Source organism: Chenopodium album, chromosome 13 (genome assembly GCF_948465745.1).
Source record: "Chenopodium album chromosome 13, dcCheAlbu1.1, whole genome shotgun sequence".
Taxonomy (NCBI): domain Eukaryota; kingdom Viridiplantae; phylum Streptophyta; class Magnoliopsida; order Caryophyllales; family Amaranthaceae; genus Chenopodium; species Chenopodium album.
The window spans coordinates 44,255,959-44,275,292 of record NC_137846.1 but is presented as its reverse complement, the minus strand read 5'-3'; the positions used below and the strand labels follow the sequence as shown (position 1 = coordinate 44,275,292).

The 19,334-nt window shown below is 33.8% G+C and overlaps 1 protein-coding gene across 2 annotated transcripts; it reads left to right on the top strand.

The window, feature by feature from the left end:
* The first annotated feature begins 2,473 nt into the window (after positions 1–2,473).
* On the top strand, positions 2,474–12,949 carry LOC145576692 (uncharacterized). Of its 2 annotated transcripts, XM_081634416.1 has the most exons (10): positions 2,475–2,880; positions 4,914–4,983; positions 7,238–7,362; positions 7,477–7,585; positions 7,671–7,734; positions 7,817–7,872; positions 10,323–10,430; positions 11,511–11,660; positions 12,071–12,241; positions 12,380–12,947. In XM_081634416.1, the coding sequence occupies exons 1-10, from the start codon at positions 2,588–2,590 to the stop codon at positions 12,608–12,610; spliced, it is 1,377 nt and encodes a 458-aa protein (XP_081490542.1). In that variant the 5' UTR covers positions 2,475–2,587; the 3' UTR covers positions 12,611–12,947. The 2 variants fall into 2 exon arrangements, with proteins under 2 accessions (XP_081490543.1, XP_081490542.1); XM_081634417.1 differs by lacking the exon at positions 4,914–4,983 and having other exon boundaries at positions 2,474–2,880; positions 7,536–7,585; positions 12,380–12,949.
* Positions 12,950–19,334: the final 6,385 nt, after the last annotated feature.

The following is a 19,334-nucleotide window of genomic DNA, read 5'->3' as shown; positions in this document are numbered from 1 at the left end:
TATCTGCTAGCAATGCAATCAAAAGTCATCAATCTGTATATCATTTTTCCAGCTTAATGGTAACTTGTCGAACCAATAGAGCAAATGTAGAATTTCTTATATATACTTCTGTAGTTTTCTCAATCAAGTTTTTAACCCATAACATTTCTGTTTAACCGGTGGTGACGTTCTGTGATGGATCATAGTATTGGTGAGTTTCAAGATCCTGCTTCTGATGTTCTGTATCAGTGTATTGACTGTGGATGCATTCAATCTCTTTACCTGTGGAGAAGAAAAAATTATGAAAACGGGCTGCATTAACCAATTGTTAATGTCTTCCATTTTGTTTACAAAGCTTTTGAATCAGATTTATATTATTTTTTTTGGGTGCGTGACTAGTTCAGGTGAAAATTCATTGATATAGTGAGATAGCTTGACTTCAGTTTTCACTTTTCAGTAATGGAACCTGTTGGAGCTAATGCCTTTGTGCATGGTTAAAGGTGTAAACTGTAAACCACTCAACCAGAACCTGCATCACCAGCTGCAGCACCTCTTTAATAACAATTGTCTAATCAATTGCATTTAGCACCGTATGAGGTACATACACAGACACCGACATTGTTGATTCGAGGTCCAGAAATTGTTTCTGAAGTCAGAACTTGTGGCTGAGGTTCCTTAGCAAGCTATCAGTTATTCGAAGATGGTTAGGTGTCCGGCTTATATATAGCAGAAGTCCATTAAAATCATTAGGGACCAGTAAGAATGTAAGATAGTTGATTTCTTGCTAATTTTACATTTTGATACCAATTTAATATGGATCATACAATTCAAGGGATAATTAGAGGACAACAATACTTAATCTTTCAAACACTCAATGGAATTCTCTCATTTAGTGATTTAGATTAAAGCATAAAAGCTCAACTCATATTTTCATATTATTAATCTTTGTATGATAAAAGAATGTAGATTTTTTTACATGGGATTATTCAATAAACAAAAAAACCTAAAAGATAGATCTAAAACACATATCATTAAATGATTTAAATATATCATTTTTATGAATTTAATCGGTCGTTGCTATTTGAAATTAATTATCTATTGTAATTAAATGTAGGTGGTGTATATATAGGCAGTATTGCTAAAAGGGTAGTGAGAGAAGATTAGGATTCAATCATTCTCTTTAATAATTATGCTTTTATGAGTCATATCAGACTACTAGTAAAAGTAAATTGTAGTCTACAATCTACTAGTTTGGTAGAGACTAGAGAAGATATGATTTAATCGGGTATTTCTATTCATCCAAAAAAAAAAAAAAAAAAAAAAGTTCTTACAAATGTTCATGTCAACCTCTGTTTCATATTATTTGTAATGATTAGACATTTTTTCTTTCTATTTTATGTCAAATCAATGCAAAAAATATAAACGGAGGTAGTAAAAAATTTTAAACTAGAGGGTGTTAAATTGTTAATACTCTTTTGAATCCCTTTTGTTTGCCATTTAGTGTATGTTATTAGAACACAGTGTGTTTTAACACGTATTTTTAAAGACCCACAAAATCAAATAGGACAGAAAAAAATTATGACGTGAAAATTTGATGAGACTGTCTAAAAGAAAGCGAGACAAACTTTAAGAGATCGTCTAGTGTCTAGAGGAGAAAATATAAGTTTATCACTTTGATACATAAGACGTGTTTATCAAGTGGTAAAAATGCAAGTAATTAATCAAATATTTTATTAAAATGGCTTTTGCAGTTGTAACAAAACACCATACTAATTGGGTTTTTTTTTTTTTTTTTTGAAATATTTTGTGATATGAATGAGTCCCTTGAAAAAATGGGGATTGCACTATATGGAGAGAAAATACAAGTCTATCATTTTAATCTTGTTTATCAAGATGTCAAACTTACTAGTAAACTATAAAAAATTTGCATTGTAGGTAAAATCGCTAATGCCGTTAGCAGTTCTACCATGAACAATGCACATTTTTGGTAGTATTGCTAATAGTGTTAGCAGTTCTATAGTGCAAATTTTTTGTTATTCATTTACAATTTTGCCATTAGATAAACATGCTATATTGCTATATTTGTCAAAAGATCAATAAGAGCAACTCCAATGATTGTAGGTAGGGACTTGCTTGCAATTCAATAAAATCCTAGCTACTAGCTTGACCATTGGAGTTAGAATACTCAATTAGTTTGGCTAAGCAAATTAGCTAATGCCCATTGCACCAATTAAATTTGTCAAAATAAAATGTTCATTGCACCAATTAATCCCTTTTCATGTATTTTCTATCCAACGATGACTACTAAGCTTTTAGCTAGTCATTGGAGCAAAAAGTAGCTAAAATAATAATTAACTCAAAAGCTTACGTGACATGACAAGCTAATTGAAATTGCTCTAAGGGCGTCCACCAGTAATACGAGTACTTCTTCCGGCTGCCACCTGAAGAAAGCTAGGAAGTCTAAAAAGAGGAGAGAGAGTCGTACTCTCTTTAACAATTCCAGCCATACCCAAAAAAACAAAAGAAAGAAAAAAAAAAAAAAAAAAACTAAAAACTTTCTGTTTCCAAAATTGAACTTACGACTTCAATACTTCAGATAGTACAAAAAATGGCGGTATCTTACTGGTTCACGTCATCACCTCTCCAAAAATTTCCGCCATTTTCATCATCATTCCAAACTCAAACTCCATCTCTTCAACTTCATCATCATCATCATCGTAGTCGTAGCAATTCTACAAGTTTCGTCGCCGAATCAATTCATCGTAGAAATCATATTTGTTGCAAGCAACAGTTTCTCCGCCATAACCGTGACCTTCGTGTTCGCTGCAATCCTGAAACTCCTAATAATCTTAGTGGAATCACTGATTCTACTTCTATCCAAGTTTACCGCGATTTTGAGAGGTATACTATTCTTTTTACTTTATAATTGCTATAACTGTTATTTATTATTATCATTGTTTTCAATTTAATTTGATTGAGGTTGCACTTTGGTTCAATTTTATATTCTGAATTTGGAAGTTAAATTTTTATTGTAAGAGTTTGTGTTAATTTGCTGATTTTGATTTCATTGTTTGTCTGTCTTTGTGCATGTTTTGTTTGGATGGTCAATTTCAGAATTAGTTGAGGTTTTGGTTGACATAAAAAAAAAAAAAAAAAAAAAGAAAAAGGAAGTTGAATTCCTAGGAATTGTAATTGTTTGTGATGTTTGGTCGACAAATTCATAAGAAGTAGAAATTCCTAGAAAATTTCAAGTCTTACAAAATGGACCCAACTTAATTCCTAGGTAAGTAGAACTAACCATGGAATTTTCACATCCAATGTTAAACAAACAATATTAAGCATTTCCTAAGAAACACAATAACACATGAAGATAGATTTCTTAACAATTTGCACCTCCTATATTCATCCAAACAAGCACTAAATTAAGTAGTAATCCCTATGATGATTTATCAAAGGAATAACAATATAATTTCCTTTCTGTTCTGCCTGAGAAATATGGTAGGAGGGGGTGGGCAATTCCACTCAACTATCTAGATGCAAGACGAACAAAGTTAACTTAAATAGAACGCCCAAATTTCCCTTTTGGTTGTCCCTTTGAGTTTGTCTCATAACATTTTTGGTATGTTGTCTCTGTGTGTCTCTCCACTATTTTCTAATAATAGTAGAAAAAGACAACCCACTTGCATCTATTTTTCCCTACTCTTAAAGTGGTTAATAAAAAATAAAGCATTCTGGGCAATCTAAAAGGGACAGAGGGAGTATCAATAAGCTCTTTGGGAATAAAGAAGATATCAAGATATGTCTTAATACTTCACTTATGGAATAGTACATGAACCACGGGTTACTCGCTTGGTAAGGTTTTGTTTCTTTGAGAGAAGGTTGGTGCTTATGTTACATGTTGCTTCACGTTTAGATGGTGGAGATTATAACTTTGGGGAGTGATGAACTATATTTGTGCAGTAGGCTGTTTGCTTGAGACGTAATGCGTTCAGTCTTGATGTATATTTTTGACTCGCTTGTACATATGATATATATTTTCTTCCTATTATAATGAAAGGAAGTTATTGTGGATTTTTTTCTTTAACCTAGTGAAACTTTGTTTGGCTCTTTTTAGTCACGTTAGTTTTGTGCTAATTTCGCTTATTTTATCACAAGATTGGTATAGTACTCTAGAAGGATCCTAGAGCCTTGTAATTCCTTATGAAGCAAAATGGAGAGGAGCACACCTTGACAGAGTAACTGTTTATTTGTTTTCACTTTTTAGTCAAAAGGTCAACTACAATTACATATATCCCTCATTATTTTGCACTCTTAGACTTCTACATGGAGATTAAGAATAATGGATTGAGAGAGATTATGTTATTTATCGAGACAACCAATAAACTAACGTGTACCTAATGGTATGGATTCTATGGAATGGAGTATAAAATATACTGTAGTTTCTTGAGAATTTATAATACGCATTGAAATGTCACATATTATAAAAATTTGACATCCATATGCTATTTTTTTGAACTTTTACAAAAACGAGAGGAGGAGATTTACCTTTTGTGCTAAATCACCTTCACCTCAAGGGAACCTACAAGTGATTTCTCTTGCACCCTATTGCCCCCACCAGACACCCACAGTTCTTAATGTCCTCGAGTTTTTAAGATGGCTAATTTACTTTCACATGGCTTTATTTGTTCATTGAAAGAGACGTGAGGCATCAAAATCTGTAGTTTCTTTTATAAGATTGTTGATTTTTATAAGAAAAAAACTTCTGTTGTCGGATTCGATTATAAGGGTAGTGATTTCATGTGTCTACATGCTACTTTTCCTATGATTGCTCATTATCTTATTAGAAACTTAGCATGTAACATAATATGTCAATGCCACTCATCAAAGTGAAATCTTGAATTAAATAGACCAACAGATCTTTTTCCCCCTTGCAGATTAATTACAGAAACAGTAAAACAATCACAAGATGCCTGGGGTGGAGCTAGCAACTGGAGTGAAGTTGAGGTGCCGTCACATTATTTTGTGCAATTTGAAATAGTAAATGGTCATAGGTTTTATGTTTGACAATTGAGATTTGAGATGCATCCTTTATGAGATTTTCATAAGTTCTAGAATCTTAGTTATTCCAAAAATTAGCGGTTATTTATCTTTTTCAATTAGTGGTTGGTGAAGTAACAACGAGGCTCGTTGTGAATGTCAAGATGGAATTCACATGTAATTCATACACTTTAATAGACCAAGAACTCCCCCTGTCCCTTTTATTTGCCCTTAAACCTTGTGTTAAAGTTATAATGCAAGTACCAAAAAAAAAAAAAAAGGGTATGTGAATGTGGGATCGAACTCAGAACTCAAAGTAGAGAGGAGTAGAAAAAATTTGCTGATGCAGTCATGAGTGCTGTAACAATAATCCGATTGAGGCAGAAAGGACTTTATAAATAACTCTATTAATTGATAAAAATATTTTGGTCAACCTAAAATAAGAACGAATGTAACGGGTGAAAAAATTTGTTCTAGCACAAAGTACTATGAGTCACAGCTTTGTAACAGACAATGCGGGGAGAAAGACGTGCTTTCTGTTGCTGTGCTAAATTAATGGGATTTTGCAGAACTGAAAATCCAAAATATGTAACAGGCGGAACGACTGGGTTTTGCAAAGCAGCAATACCAAATTCCTATACAAGATGGCCATTCTGGAATGGCCGAGTTTTACTTTTGTGATTGGGACATCAAATTAAGGAAATATTGGGCGGGGGGGGGGGGGGAGTAATTAAGGATGAAGGAAGCAATATTAACATGACATGGGTTGATTAAAGTAGGAATATGTGATTTGTATTAATTCTTACAACGTTATTACTTCAAAGCTCATATAATGATATAATTAAATATTTAAATTCTTAATACTATAAGCTTTTTTAAATTTTCAAAATAATCTTTCTTATAGCTTTATCATCTAGATGTCTCATTGAAATTTTTTGGTCGGAACTTCAATAAGCTAACTTAATTATATAAATACCTAACAGTATTCTATTTTTATAAAATCGATAAATTCTTAGGGTATGGCTCACATGTCTTCCTTTCCCTTTTTATCCTTAACCCCTTTATGGCTTTTTTTTTCCTCCTTGCTTGACTTATAGTTAATAAGATGCAACCTTCTTTATCATTGCTTTGTTCTCTTGGTTCACTTGGCTTGATATTCCAGCTAGTAATTCTATTCATTTATAGGGGTATAATGTATGGTAATTTGTCGGCTGTTAGTTTTTTTTTTTTTAAAAAAGTGATCAAGATTTCCATGTTTTGGCTGGAAAAGCACCTCTCTTCTTTTATGCTCAAGTCAATATTCAGTTGATTTGAATTTAATTTACCAATCATTTTATTTGTTTTTTTGACACGCTCAGCACATTAACAAGCTAAATGGAAAATTGCCAAACCAATAAGGCCGAGATTCTTTGATTAATGGTTGAAGTAAAAATGTAAGGAGGTTTCCTTGTGTTATTGGAAATCTAAGTCTATACGTGATCTTAAATTGTTGTCAAGTATTTGGACTTTTGGAGTGTTATAAGGTGAAGAGTGAATCTATGCTGTGATCTGGCTTGATATCAATGTAAAAATATCAACTTCTGCAGTCCAATTTCCTAAACCTTCTAAAACACCATTCTGTTAAAGGTGCTCAGTCCTGAAGTGTAGTGTTTCATTCAGAATGAAAATCAATGGGATTTTACCTTTCCATAGAACTCTAATGAGTAAGAAATCGATTTGATTCATGTATTTCTTCGTTTATTTTTGTAAGTACTTATGGAACTAATTTTAAATTGGGGTTGATCTAATGGTGATGACTGATTGTTTCAGTTGTATTGCGAGAAATCTCTGAGCTTGTGCTGTTGTTCTTTTATGGAAGAGGAACCATTGTCTCTTTTAATGCTATTTAAGACTTTTAGACACCTTGCTGAACTCATTGATACTTACATTGGCTTGCTGAAGCTCTTGCTAAGAAGTTGTATCTTTAATGGCAGAAAGTCTTTGAATTATGTGGTTGATTAGCAGTTCATCTTGTAATTGTGTATAGAACATTTCGAGTTTGGATTGCTGTGTGCTCATTGAATTGGATGCAGATAATTTTTTGTTTATCATTATTAAAATATATTTAAGGTGTTTTCTTCTGTAATATATATGCATTTATGACTTGCTGCTGGATGTACATATGTTTTATTTATCTGATTACAAATACTCTTGCAAGTTTGGTTAATCTTTAGTTTTTCAGGGTGCTTGGGTGCTGGGACCAAAACACTCAAAACCATGGTCAGTTGTACATTTTATTGGTGGTATATTTGTTGGAGCTGCTCCACAGCTTGCCTATCATTATTTTCTTGAACGCCTCTGTGAAAAGTAAGGTTACTTTTATTGTAAGACTGATAGAATTTATCATCTTGTAAAAATATTAATTCTGTTTATATATGCATGTATAATTTAGGGCATGACAGAACATTTTCAATGTCACAGGGGTATATTGGTGATTGCAACACCATATGCTAGTGGATTTGATCATTTTTCCATTGCAGATGAAGTGCAATTTAAGTTCGACCATTGTCGTCGATCTCTACAGGAAACAGTGAGTTTTCAATGTTATTGTGTTTCTCTTGTTGGCTTGTTGCTATGTAATTTTGCTAGTACATTTATATATTTTTTTTGTGTAGGCTGATGAACTTCCTACTTTTGGCATTGGGCATTCACTGGGCTCTGTCCTCCACCTATTAATTGGTATTTCACTATGTATATCTAACCACTATCTCTAATTATTTTCCATCTTTTAACTGTTTTATGAGATTGATGTGGTTCTCAGGGTCAAGGTATGCTGTGCAGCGAAATGGGAATGTATTGATGGCATTCAACAACAAGGTACCTTTCTCCTTTTGGCCATGAGAATCTGTGACTTAATGTCTATATATTACATCGGACACAGATGAAATGCTTGTATGCATCTAGAGATCTAGTGTTGACAGTCGGTTTTCAAGTAGCTCAAATTCTTTAAGGTTTTCACTCTTTTTCTGTAAAACCTCCCCCCCCCCCCCCCCCCCCCCCCCCCCCCCCCCGGGGTGGGGGTTTTGAAGGCTTTGAAAGTCCGAGGGACTGCAAATTTGCTTTTGGCTACATGCTATATTAACTTGTTGATGGGTGATTGTCAATAATGTATTAATATGTGCTTTGGGTTTCAGGAAGGAGTATATCAGTGCATGGCCTTCCCCCTAACCATCAACCAGTTTAAATTCGCTTAGTAACTGGTTTCAAAATTGACTACTTTTTTGAACTAGTAATAGAAAAGCAGATGCAACTACTTTGAAATTGGAAAAACTCTACAAGTCTGATAGGATTGATAAGACACCAATAGCATCAATAAGTTTCTTGGATGATTATACATAACCTATGTATGCAGCAGCTAATATCTTACTTATCTTGTTTGATTCCTTATGTATTAGTATTAGTAATTTAGTAGTATGTGGGGGTTCTATTTTTATAGAAATTAATTAATAATATAGTAAGTTTTCACAATTTTGTAATATGTAATAATTCCATTAGCATTAATTGAAAATTCTCGCATAACTTGTTTTAATTTGATATGAAGCCAAAAGTCTAACAAGGCCTCAGGAGGCATCACTAAGCTCTTAGTTGACAAAAGGTTCCAATTATTGACATAATTACTAGGGGTTCCTTATGTATTAATTTGTGGGAATTCAATCAGAAAATCTAACCATATAATATCTTTTGAGTTTTAAGTATCATATACTCATTTTATGGTTTCATTTTGTTGGTATATGTTAATGGGACTAAGTATGTAGGTTAAATATGCCAAAAGAATTTTGCTACAACGATTTTTTGGATCAAGCTGGAGATAGATTTTTCCATTGTCACCATGTGCTTATGTGGGAATAGGAACTGCTAGTTTGCTTGTTAAATATTTTTGCCAAAATGTTGATAGTAATATGTTACATAGCTAAAAAAGAGTTCTTTTAGTTACCTAGTTGGCCAAATCTTGGATTATTCAATCATGATGTGCGTTGTTGAATGACTTTGCTTTGTCTTATCATTGTGTTGTACCTCAGTAGTTGATCCTCTGTTTTCTTTTAAATGTAACACTTTGACTTTTACTGTTCATATACTCCATTTTGACTTGCTTTTATGATTTATAGTTAAGGAAAAATTATAGTTGTGTGGGATCACTTACATTCGTATCGGCTTATACTTTATTGATGTCAAATTTATATAATTTTTACATGCTAGTAATAATAGATATTAATGATTGAAATGACAGCATGTAATGTGTTGCATTCAAAAGAAAACAAAGGCAATATATATTTTTTTTTATGAGCCTTCAATTTATTTAGCTTTGAATTAAACAAAGATAGGATACCTTGCACATGAATGCCCTATCAAACTCACTAACTTCTTGCATGATGTCGACAGAGCTTCCCAACTTCATAAAGATCTGATATGGCCTTGTTGGTACAATATTGATGCCAAGTAGACCTCTCTGTTGCACAAAACTCCCCACCTCCTCTTTAGGGCTTATGTTCTTAGAATTGATGGTTTTTCTCTCTAACCAAAGATGCCAAATCATACCCAAACCAGAGCCATCCACCCCCTGTGTCTCCCTAGTCCAAAGTCCCAAGTATGACATAATTTACCTGCAAAATGTAAAAGCACTGAAGGCTTAAATTCTAAAATAATCTAGCATCACTCCTTGCTTGGAAGTACATTTATGGGGACCCTACTTCTTAATGCTTGTCTCCAGGAAAGGACATGAATCGTTCTACTTGAAAGTTTCAATTTTATACCACATCAGTCATTTGGTTGGTAAGCCTAATTAAATGTATCATTTTTAAAGATGCTGATTTTGATATGCCATAGAAATTTTAGCTTACAGAAAAAGTGTGTTTTAGACTACTTATTGAAACTGAATTCTATTCTTAGCTTGAGGTCCATTCCAGAGTCTTGTTCATTGTAGGTCTCTTCCTTCCCTCCCCCCTTGGTTGATTTTTTTTATTTTTTTTATTTTTTTTCCACTTCATTTTTATACTGGCAAGTTTTTGTTTTTTTTTTTTTTTGTGTTTTTTTTTAATGTACTCATGTATCTTTTGTTGTCTGCTTTTTACACTGGCTACATCTATGTATTATTTATTAGTTTTCAGGGTTAAATATACATTATGCCAGTCCTTCATTTTATTATTACGTTGGTTGTGTCTGACCAAACCAACATTACACTATAGATAAAATATAAAAGATGTGCTATTTCTATCCTCCCTCTGCTTCTTATCACTGAGAAATATTGTTGCTTGTTGCTGAGCTGACAGGACCCAAGCCAAGCTATTCCACTGTTTTCACCTGTTTTCCTCCCAATGACTCAAAGTATGGGGCCACTTCTATCACAAATAGCATCATCAGAGACAATGCGGCTTGGAGTAAGTAGTACTTCAGAGTTTTTGTAGCAATTGCATGCTTAAATGTATAAATAATTTTCTGTATGCTTGAGGTCTGTTATTCTCTTCTACATCGATCAATTAAATATTTATGTTTATGGAGCATCACTATAGCATATTAGCAGGGTAGCTTGGTTAAAACCCATCTTCAATAAAGAAGATTAGATTTCAAAACTTTTTATACTCCTTTTAGAAACAGAATTATGGTAACAAATTGAAGATGCAGCTAATCTTATCCTAAGAACATAATTTGCTACACATCTATTGCAAGACTGTTAGTGTTACCTATAGCTGTCGATTCAAGGCAGGTCATGTCAGTCTCGGTCATATATGGGTTGGGTCATGTTGGGTCTGGTTAAATTCAGTCAGGTTATATCATTTCAGGCTATTTACTCTTTTGAATGCAAATCGAGTTTAATTCGAGTCAGATTCTGGTCAGGTTCATTTTCAGGATACAGTTGTGTCGAGTTGGGTTTAAGGCTGGTTTTTTGGAAGGTAAATTTAAGGCCGGGTTAGGTTTGGGTTGGATAACTATCGAATTAGATCAATTTCTTAAGCTCTTAAGCTCAGTTTAAGTTTGGGTTGGATCAATATTGGGTATGCTAAAGTTTGGAGGTGGTAGAGATGGAAACATAGCTTTTTGAATGTTTGAATAAAAGCATGAACTTGTTAGATTTTTTTTATTGTACTTCTAATAAGTTCATTTCTAAGAATGATTGTCCAGTGTCAACAATAATTTGACTAGTGATGAACTCAGGCTCTCAGATGGGATAACTAAGCCACCATCACTTGAGAAAGTCTGATTAGTGTGGATTTTATTCCTTGTAGTAGTGTAACACAAGTGACTACGGTTAGAAAATCAACTGTATTCACTTAGCCAATTTTAGCAATACACTAACATTTGCCAGCTCAATTTCTTTTCTCATCCTTTTTTTATTTTTTTTATTTGAGAAAGGGGCAGGTGGTTTATGTGTGTGCTTTTCTTCTATGGAAAGTTTACTCTTCTTGCTATAATTGAATATTTCCAAGATTGACTGCCGAATAACAGGTGTTTTTATATAGGCAGAGACAACTTTGAAGCAGTTGGAGAACCTTAGCCCTCCTATCATGAAGCAGGTTCTTCCCTTGATTGAGCAACTTCCACCCTTGTACATGGACTTGGCTAAAGGAAGAGAAAACTTCAGTCCAAAACCTGAAGAAACTCGACGCCTTGTATGTGGAACCTCCTCTTTTAATTAGTCCATTTCTGCTTTCATCTGATTTGTGTTTCTAAATTACTCTTTCTGTTTGCCCTCCTCCCTCCCCTTCAGCTTGGAGATAATTATGATCCTAAGTAATTTCAAATCTCTGAGCAGTTCTTGAACAGATAACCTCCACTCTGACATTAGTTATCTAGTATTGGGTGTAACTAATAACCTTTTGGAGATATAATGGAATTAATTAAGGTTTTGTTTTACTTCTAAGTGATATAATTAACCTAAAGTATGCCCTTTTTAAATTGCTGAAAATGCTGAAAATGATAACTTGCTGAAAATGCTTGACAGTTCACCTGTCTACTAAATTTTTGTGTGTACTATATTCATACAAATTTACCTGATTTATTCTTCTATTGAGTGTTTCAGATTAAAACGTACTATGGCATAAGAAGGAATCTTTTAATAAAGTTTAAAGATGATATTATAGACGAGACGTCAACACTGGCACAAGTATTGAGTGTTGATTCTGCTATTAGTTCTGAGCTGGATATGTCCATTCGTGCAGTGCCGGGCGACCATGGTACACCTTTGCAGCAGGTGAATTTGTCTAAGCATTAGGCCTAAATTTTCTCATGTACTATGAATTCTATGATTGCTTAAGACTGGTCTTCCTATTGTATCAGTGTACTTTTCAGCGACAAAATATGACTGACTGATTAACCTTTTGTTTGGCAGGCTCTCCCTGATGTTCCTCCTGCAATGGCTGATGCAGTTAATCGTGGAAGTGAGCTTTTGTCAAATTTGATTGCAGGGACTCCATGGGAGACGGTGGCTAAGGATATCAGCACTTCACTGGGAATGGACTCTCAGATTCTTCGTGCAGAAACCTCCAAGGACATGGAGCACCTTATTGATGTGCTCAGTTCTTGGATGGCTTCCAATATTGGCCCAAAGCTTTTGAGGTGACGCCATGTATAGGATGCTAGCGAGTGATGGGCATTAGATGTTATACGAAGGGCCGCAGTTAAGATGTAATTGTTGTAAAGATAAATCTTTTAGTGCATAACATAAGATTGGTACAAGGTTTGAGTACCTTTATATCTGGCTGATTAGTATGTTAATATCTATGTAATTATTTCAAATACTACTTTTAAAAGTTTACAGTGTAGGTGTAAAGTGGGCTCCACTAACGGCAATATGTAACGGAGGATTTATGGCAAGGTTACAGTGTAGTCAATAAATGGACCTTGAGGTTACAGGGTAGAGCTTTTAAAAGGAAGGGGTACAGCGTGGAAAAGTGAATAGTTGAGGGTTTTGTGTAGAATTTTCCAAAAAATTATACTATTTTGCCCCTTCATCTTGTGCTGAATCTAATTTTCCGTGGAAATTAAGGAATTTGGTGATTCCTTAATCCCAATGATTAGAAGTACAAAAGTGCAATTGTGTGTACTTTATTGCATTTTAAAAATAAAAAAAATCAAAAAGTAGATCTTTTAAAAGAATATGACATCTTTTGTTCGATGTGGGAGAAGCAAGCCAAGTTATCAAAATGATTATTGAGGGGTTCATTCTTCAACAAAAAAGAAGGGTATATAATTGTCTAAAAGAATAATCCAATAGTTGAATGAATCTCTAACGGCACAAATTTTTGGGTCACCAAATAAGGAGTTACAGGCATGAGATAAGGGGTTGGGGAGTCGTATATACAAAAAGGGAGGACCTTTTATGTGACCCATATTGTAAGAGAGTAACCATTATACTAAAGTATAGATTTACTTGTAACTAAGACACTGATGTTTAGGCTGAAGCAAATAAGGGACTGAAATAGTCATTAGAGGTAACTTTTCCGATAGTTACTTGTTTGACCGGTTAAATGGATTTTTATAATAAAAAAAAAGTAATTGATGAGGTGTGCCTCGAACCAGGTCGGGGAAAAAAATTGAAGGCATTTTTTTTTTTTTTGAAAAATTAGAAAATACTCAACACAACAAATTTAACAAAAATTGGATTATAACAGCAGAAAATCTCAAACTTTTCACCACAAAAAAAAATCAGAAAAATTTGATTTCACCACCATCTAACGAATTCTTGGATGGAATCCGTTAGTGGGCTCACTGTGGACACGTGTCCTCAGCGATTTGTTTAAAAAAAGATAAATAAAAATAAAAACAAAATTTTTTTAAAAAGGAAAAAAACCGTAAACCCTAACCCAACCCAACCTCACCGCTGGAATCACATGCCCTTGTCGCCGAAAGCCCAAAGTCGGTCGCCGAAAGCCCAAAGTCGGTCGCCGAAAGCCCAAAGCCAGCCACAGGAACCCCCCTGACCCCACCAAAACTGCCAACTCTACCACTTCCTCCCTTCCCCCTCTCCGAAAACCACCCCAGCCCAGCCCCCGCAACCACCTCACACACCGTACCAACGATGAAGAAGACGCCAGATCGCGAATTAAACCTCGTCCATCGGAAATGGAGAGGGGGTTTTGATTTCTAGCGGTGGATTTCGATATCTAGGAGGCGGATTTCGATTTCTAGGCGAAGGTTGGGGTGGTTTTTGCAGTGGTTGAATGGATTGGGTGGTTTCGGGGAGGGGGAAGGGATGGAGTCGCAAGGTTTTGAGGGTGGTGGTTGGGCTGGTTTTGGGTGGGGCAAGCGATGCTGGTGTCTAGGGTTATGCTGCCGTCGGTGGGGGTTAGGGTGGCCAATGGTGGGCTAGTGGCTGGGTTAGGTTTTGATAAGGTTTTTTTTTTTTTTTTTTTTTTTTTTTTATTTTTTTTATAACCAATACCTAATTTACATGTGTCCATAGTGGGTCCTACTAACAGATTCCATCTAAAAATCCTTTAGGAGGTGGTAAAATCTAATTTATGTGTTTTTTTTTGTGTTGTTATAATAAAAGTTTGAAATTTTGTGGTGTTATAATCAAATTTTTGTAATTTTTATGGTATAATTCTCTAATTTTTCCTTTTTATTTTTTATTTTTATTATCTCCTCCTCCTTCCTTACTTTCTCTCTCCTTCCTTACATGGCAGGTAAAATGGTTCCTTCTATCATGAAAATATACCTAAAATCAACCAAAAACTCATGTAATAGAACACCCAATTACCCAAATATACATGATTTTCTCTTCTCTCTCTTCTACCTACTCATGAATTAATTAAACATTAATTCAACCAAAAACCCATCCAAACTTCACCTCTTCCATAGTTACTTCCAAACTTTGTTGCCTTATTTTTTTTATTTTTTTTTTCAGTAATTGTTTCCAAAGGAGAGTGAAAATTAGGGAGATATTTGCCTACAATTCTCACAAGCTCTTGATGATTTTAAATACTTTTATTTTCTTCTTTTCCCCCTTAATTTCTTTTTTGGAAATTCGGTAGCCATCAACTTTTGCTTATTTCCATTGGTAGCCACTTTGTATATGAATTATCTATGGTAGCCTTCAACTTTTAAAATGTTACTTCCGTAACCTTATATGGTTAAAAACGTTAAAATAAAAGTTAACTTTGATTAGAGTCATTTTAATTGTTAATTAATCTTTAAAATTAATAATTAACAAAAAAATCTTTTCTTCTTTCCCCTTGCTCCACCCCCGTACTGTTCCTCTTTCTCTCCTCCCTTTGCTAATTAATTATTTCTCTCTCTTAGAATTCTCCCCCAAATTGTTTGATGAAAGATAAATCTAAGCCTCCTTATAGCTTACTTTTGACTCTCTGAGTTCTCCATCGAAACGGCTTTTGAGCTTTCTGTCTTCCATTGAAATAATTTGTGAGGTAAGATGGTTTTTGTAATCATCAAATAACAATTTCCCTTTGCAGCGTAATCCATGTTCTCCATGGTGGTTCGATTATGGTGAGGGCATGGTGGTGATATTTGATTCGGTTGCTGGGTGGGATTGGTTGGCCTAAAATTGGAGCTTGCGGCGCTGCTCGGTAGTACGGCGGTTTGGCGCTGCTGGCTGCGGGTTGGTGTGACGGTGGTTGGTTGTTCGGCAGCTACTATGTGACGGTTGTGGGGAGTTGCCCGGTCGCTGGCTGGTGTTGCGGGTTTGGTGCGTGAGGGAGCAGGGGAGGCAGCATGAGTAGTAGTGTGGAGGGACGGCTGGGGCTGGGGTGGCAACATGAGTAGTAGTGTGGGGGACGGCTGGGGCTGGGGTGACGGGAATTGGGCGCCGGCGAGAAAGGGTGGGCCGGTGCCGGCAGCGGAGGGGGAAAGGAGAGGGGGTGGCTGGAATGGTAAGGGGAGGGTGTTTTTTTTTTTTTAATTAATCAAAGTATAATATAATTAACCTTAGTTAATTTTTTTTTAATTTTTATAAAACTAACCTCGGTTAAACTTAACAACCAATTAACGGTTTTTAACCATATAAGGTTACGGAAGTAACATTTTAAAAGTTAAAGGCTACTAAAGATAATTAATATACAAAGTGGCTACCAATGAAAATAAGAAAAAGTTGATGGCTACCAATGAGAATTTCCCTTTCTTTTTCTATAATTTATGTTCTTTAATCATCAATTAAATTTTTTTGTACAATTCATACGTTATTTTACCTAATATAAATATAAATATAAATATATATATATATATATATATATATATATATATATATATATATATATATATATATATATATATATATATATATATATATATATTATTTTTTATTTTTAGGTGTGAAGTTTAATTCGGGAAATTTTTTATTTTAGAATTCTAATTGTTTCATTTTCGGCCATTAATTTTTTTAAATTTTTAATTGCTTTTTAATTGTCTTCTTTGATGCTTATTGACAGAAGTGTGATGTCGGACTTCTCATTCGTTAGCAATTTTTTTTTTTAGGGAATTAGCGAAGAGTATATATACATGCACAATTAGGTTTACCTGGGTTTAGGAAAGCAATTTACAAAATAAACAAAATACAAAGAATAATTTACAAACATATATATATATATACATATATATATATATATATATATATATATATATATATATATATATATATATATATATATATATATATATATATATATATATATATATATATATATATATATATATATATATATATATATATATATATTTTAATTTTTTTTTTATTTTTTATGAAGAAGTTGCTTCAATGGAGAGAAAGCTCTCAAACTGCTTTAATGGAAGATAAGTGTACTTGCAATTAAGAAATTTGTGGAAATTATCCAAACTTTAGTACTTTAACAGGGCGTTTGGTATGTGGGATAGAGATAAGAAGGATGAGAGGGTAGGATAAGGATGAAGAATTTTGGGTGGGATAAGGATTAAATAAAGTGTTATCCTTTGTTTGGTATTAGTTAGGGATAAAAGTAGAATAAGTAACAAAGTTACAAAAATACCCTTACTAATCCTATCTTTCTCCTTTATTTTTTTTTCTTCACTAAGGGTATAAATGTCATTTAGTTTTAATCCCTATCCATCATTCTTATTCCAACCCCCTAGGTATAGAAATTGAGGATAAGAGGCGATTTTATCCTTGTTCCATCCCTCTCACTAATCCCAATCCATAGAAACAAACATAGGATTTTAATAGGAAATTTTGTCAGAAAAAACCATTTATAACACCTTTTTTGTTGGGAAAAACCTTATAAAATTTTTTTGGCAAGGAAAAACCAGATTGCAAAATATTTTTGTTGAAGACAACCAAGGGTCATAATCCGGTGTTGACTGGTCCTTTTCCGGCATTGACTCTACATGTGCCGGTCACATGACCTATTTTTTTACTAATCCTACCTAATTTCTTCTAATTCCCCCCTAATTTTCCTCTTAACCTTTCGTTTTAATTTCCCCCTTCTTATAATTGCCCTCCTTCTCTCTCCTCTCTCTTCTTTCTCCTCCTCTATCCTCTCTGCTTGAATTGTCATGGTTTTTTGAATTAATTGCAACAATAGTGTTTGGATAATAAATTCGACCAAGGATACAGTAACAGAGGTGTTTAATTGTTGCCTAGTTCATCATATTTGTAGGTATGTGAAAAATTAGGGGTTTTTTTGCCCCCTTTTTTTTTTTTTTTTTTTAATTTTGCACTAATTGCTCTTATCAATCTCAATAATGCAGCATTCATGGCTCCATTCAAACACAACGCAACTCCAACACTTGCCTCCTTCCTTACTTTGGTCTTCACCAATGTAGAGCAAATAAAAAAAAAATTCAGAAAAAAATTACCCAAAATACGAAACCCACCTCAATTAAATTCAAAGCATTATATTAACTAAACTTGTTGTTTTGTGTGGGTGGAAATTAAACCCATTGATTAATTTCCAGCTTCAAGAGTGACGACACGATATGGTAGAACGTAGCAGCATAGAGGATTAATTACCTCTTTAGATGAGAGAGGAGAGGAGAGGAAAAGGAGGGAAATTAATCAATTATAAGAAAAAGGGGAAAAATTAAAACAAAAGATTAAGAGGCAAATTAGGGGGGGAATTAGAAGAAATTAAGTGGGATTAGTAAAAAAAATAGGTAATGTGACCGGCACATGTAGAGTCAATGCCGGAAAAGGACCAGTCAACGCCGGATTGTGACCCTTGGTTGTCTTCAACAAAAATATTTTATAATCTGGTTTCTCCTTGCCAAAAAATTTTTATAAGGTTTTTTTCAACAAAAAAGTTGTTATAAATGGTTTTTTCTGACAAAATTTCCATTTTAATATCCCTTTTCCCAAATCCTTATCCCTCTTCATTTATCCCCCTAAACAACATGTTGTAAGTTATTTGTGATAGAATTTTAATTTCCTTTATTTATTTATTTATTTATTTATTTATGCTTAGTTTACCGGTTGTACAAGGTCATTTGGGGAGGTAACCACTTTGAGTACCTTGTTTGCTTCACCCCAAACGTTAGTACCTCATCCGCAACTATTTGTAAAGTTCGGTACCTTGTATTTATGTTTACTCTATTGTAAGAATATAACGTTTTTTAAAAAAAAAACTTGGCTAAAGTGGACATTTTATGCATTTTTGATTGTGAAGTGAGACTTTATATTGTATTTCGAGAGTTGACTTCAACCTTTAGGCATTGACCCATATTTAAATAAACACTATCTCTTCCAATTTTTCTCATGTTTTCCTCTAATTCTAACTTCCCTATTTAATTAGTGCCCTTCCCTTCTCTTTCTCTCTCCTCTTTTGACAAACCTTAGAATTTATTTATCCCAAAATTGACATAGTTAGTGGATTCAAAAATCAAATATGGCCCCATTTCAATTAAGGGGGCGTTTGGTAGCTAATTAGTAAATGTAAGGGAATGGAAACAAATTAGGAGGGGAAAGGGTAATATATAGTGTTACTCTTATTAGTTGTTTGACATTACTAAGGAAACGTAAACAATTATAACCAATCCCTTTCCTCTTGTTTGGCATAGATAACTTGGAAACAAATAGCTTTCCTTTTATTTTTTGTTGTCTTGGCTAACTTTTGCTATGCATTATACAATGTAGAGCAACACTAATTACCATAATATACATACATACACACACACACACACACACACACACACACACACACACACATATATATATATATATATTTTTGAACCGATTACCATAATATATCATATGCACATATAGGCAAAGTCACATAAATTATTAATTACAAAAGCATTGAAATTCTAGTATTCTCAAATAAAAAAAAAGCATTCAAAAACCATTGAAACATCAACTCCAATAA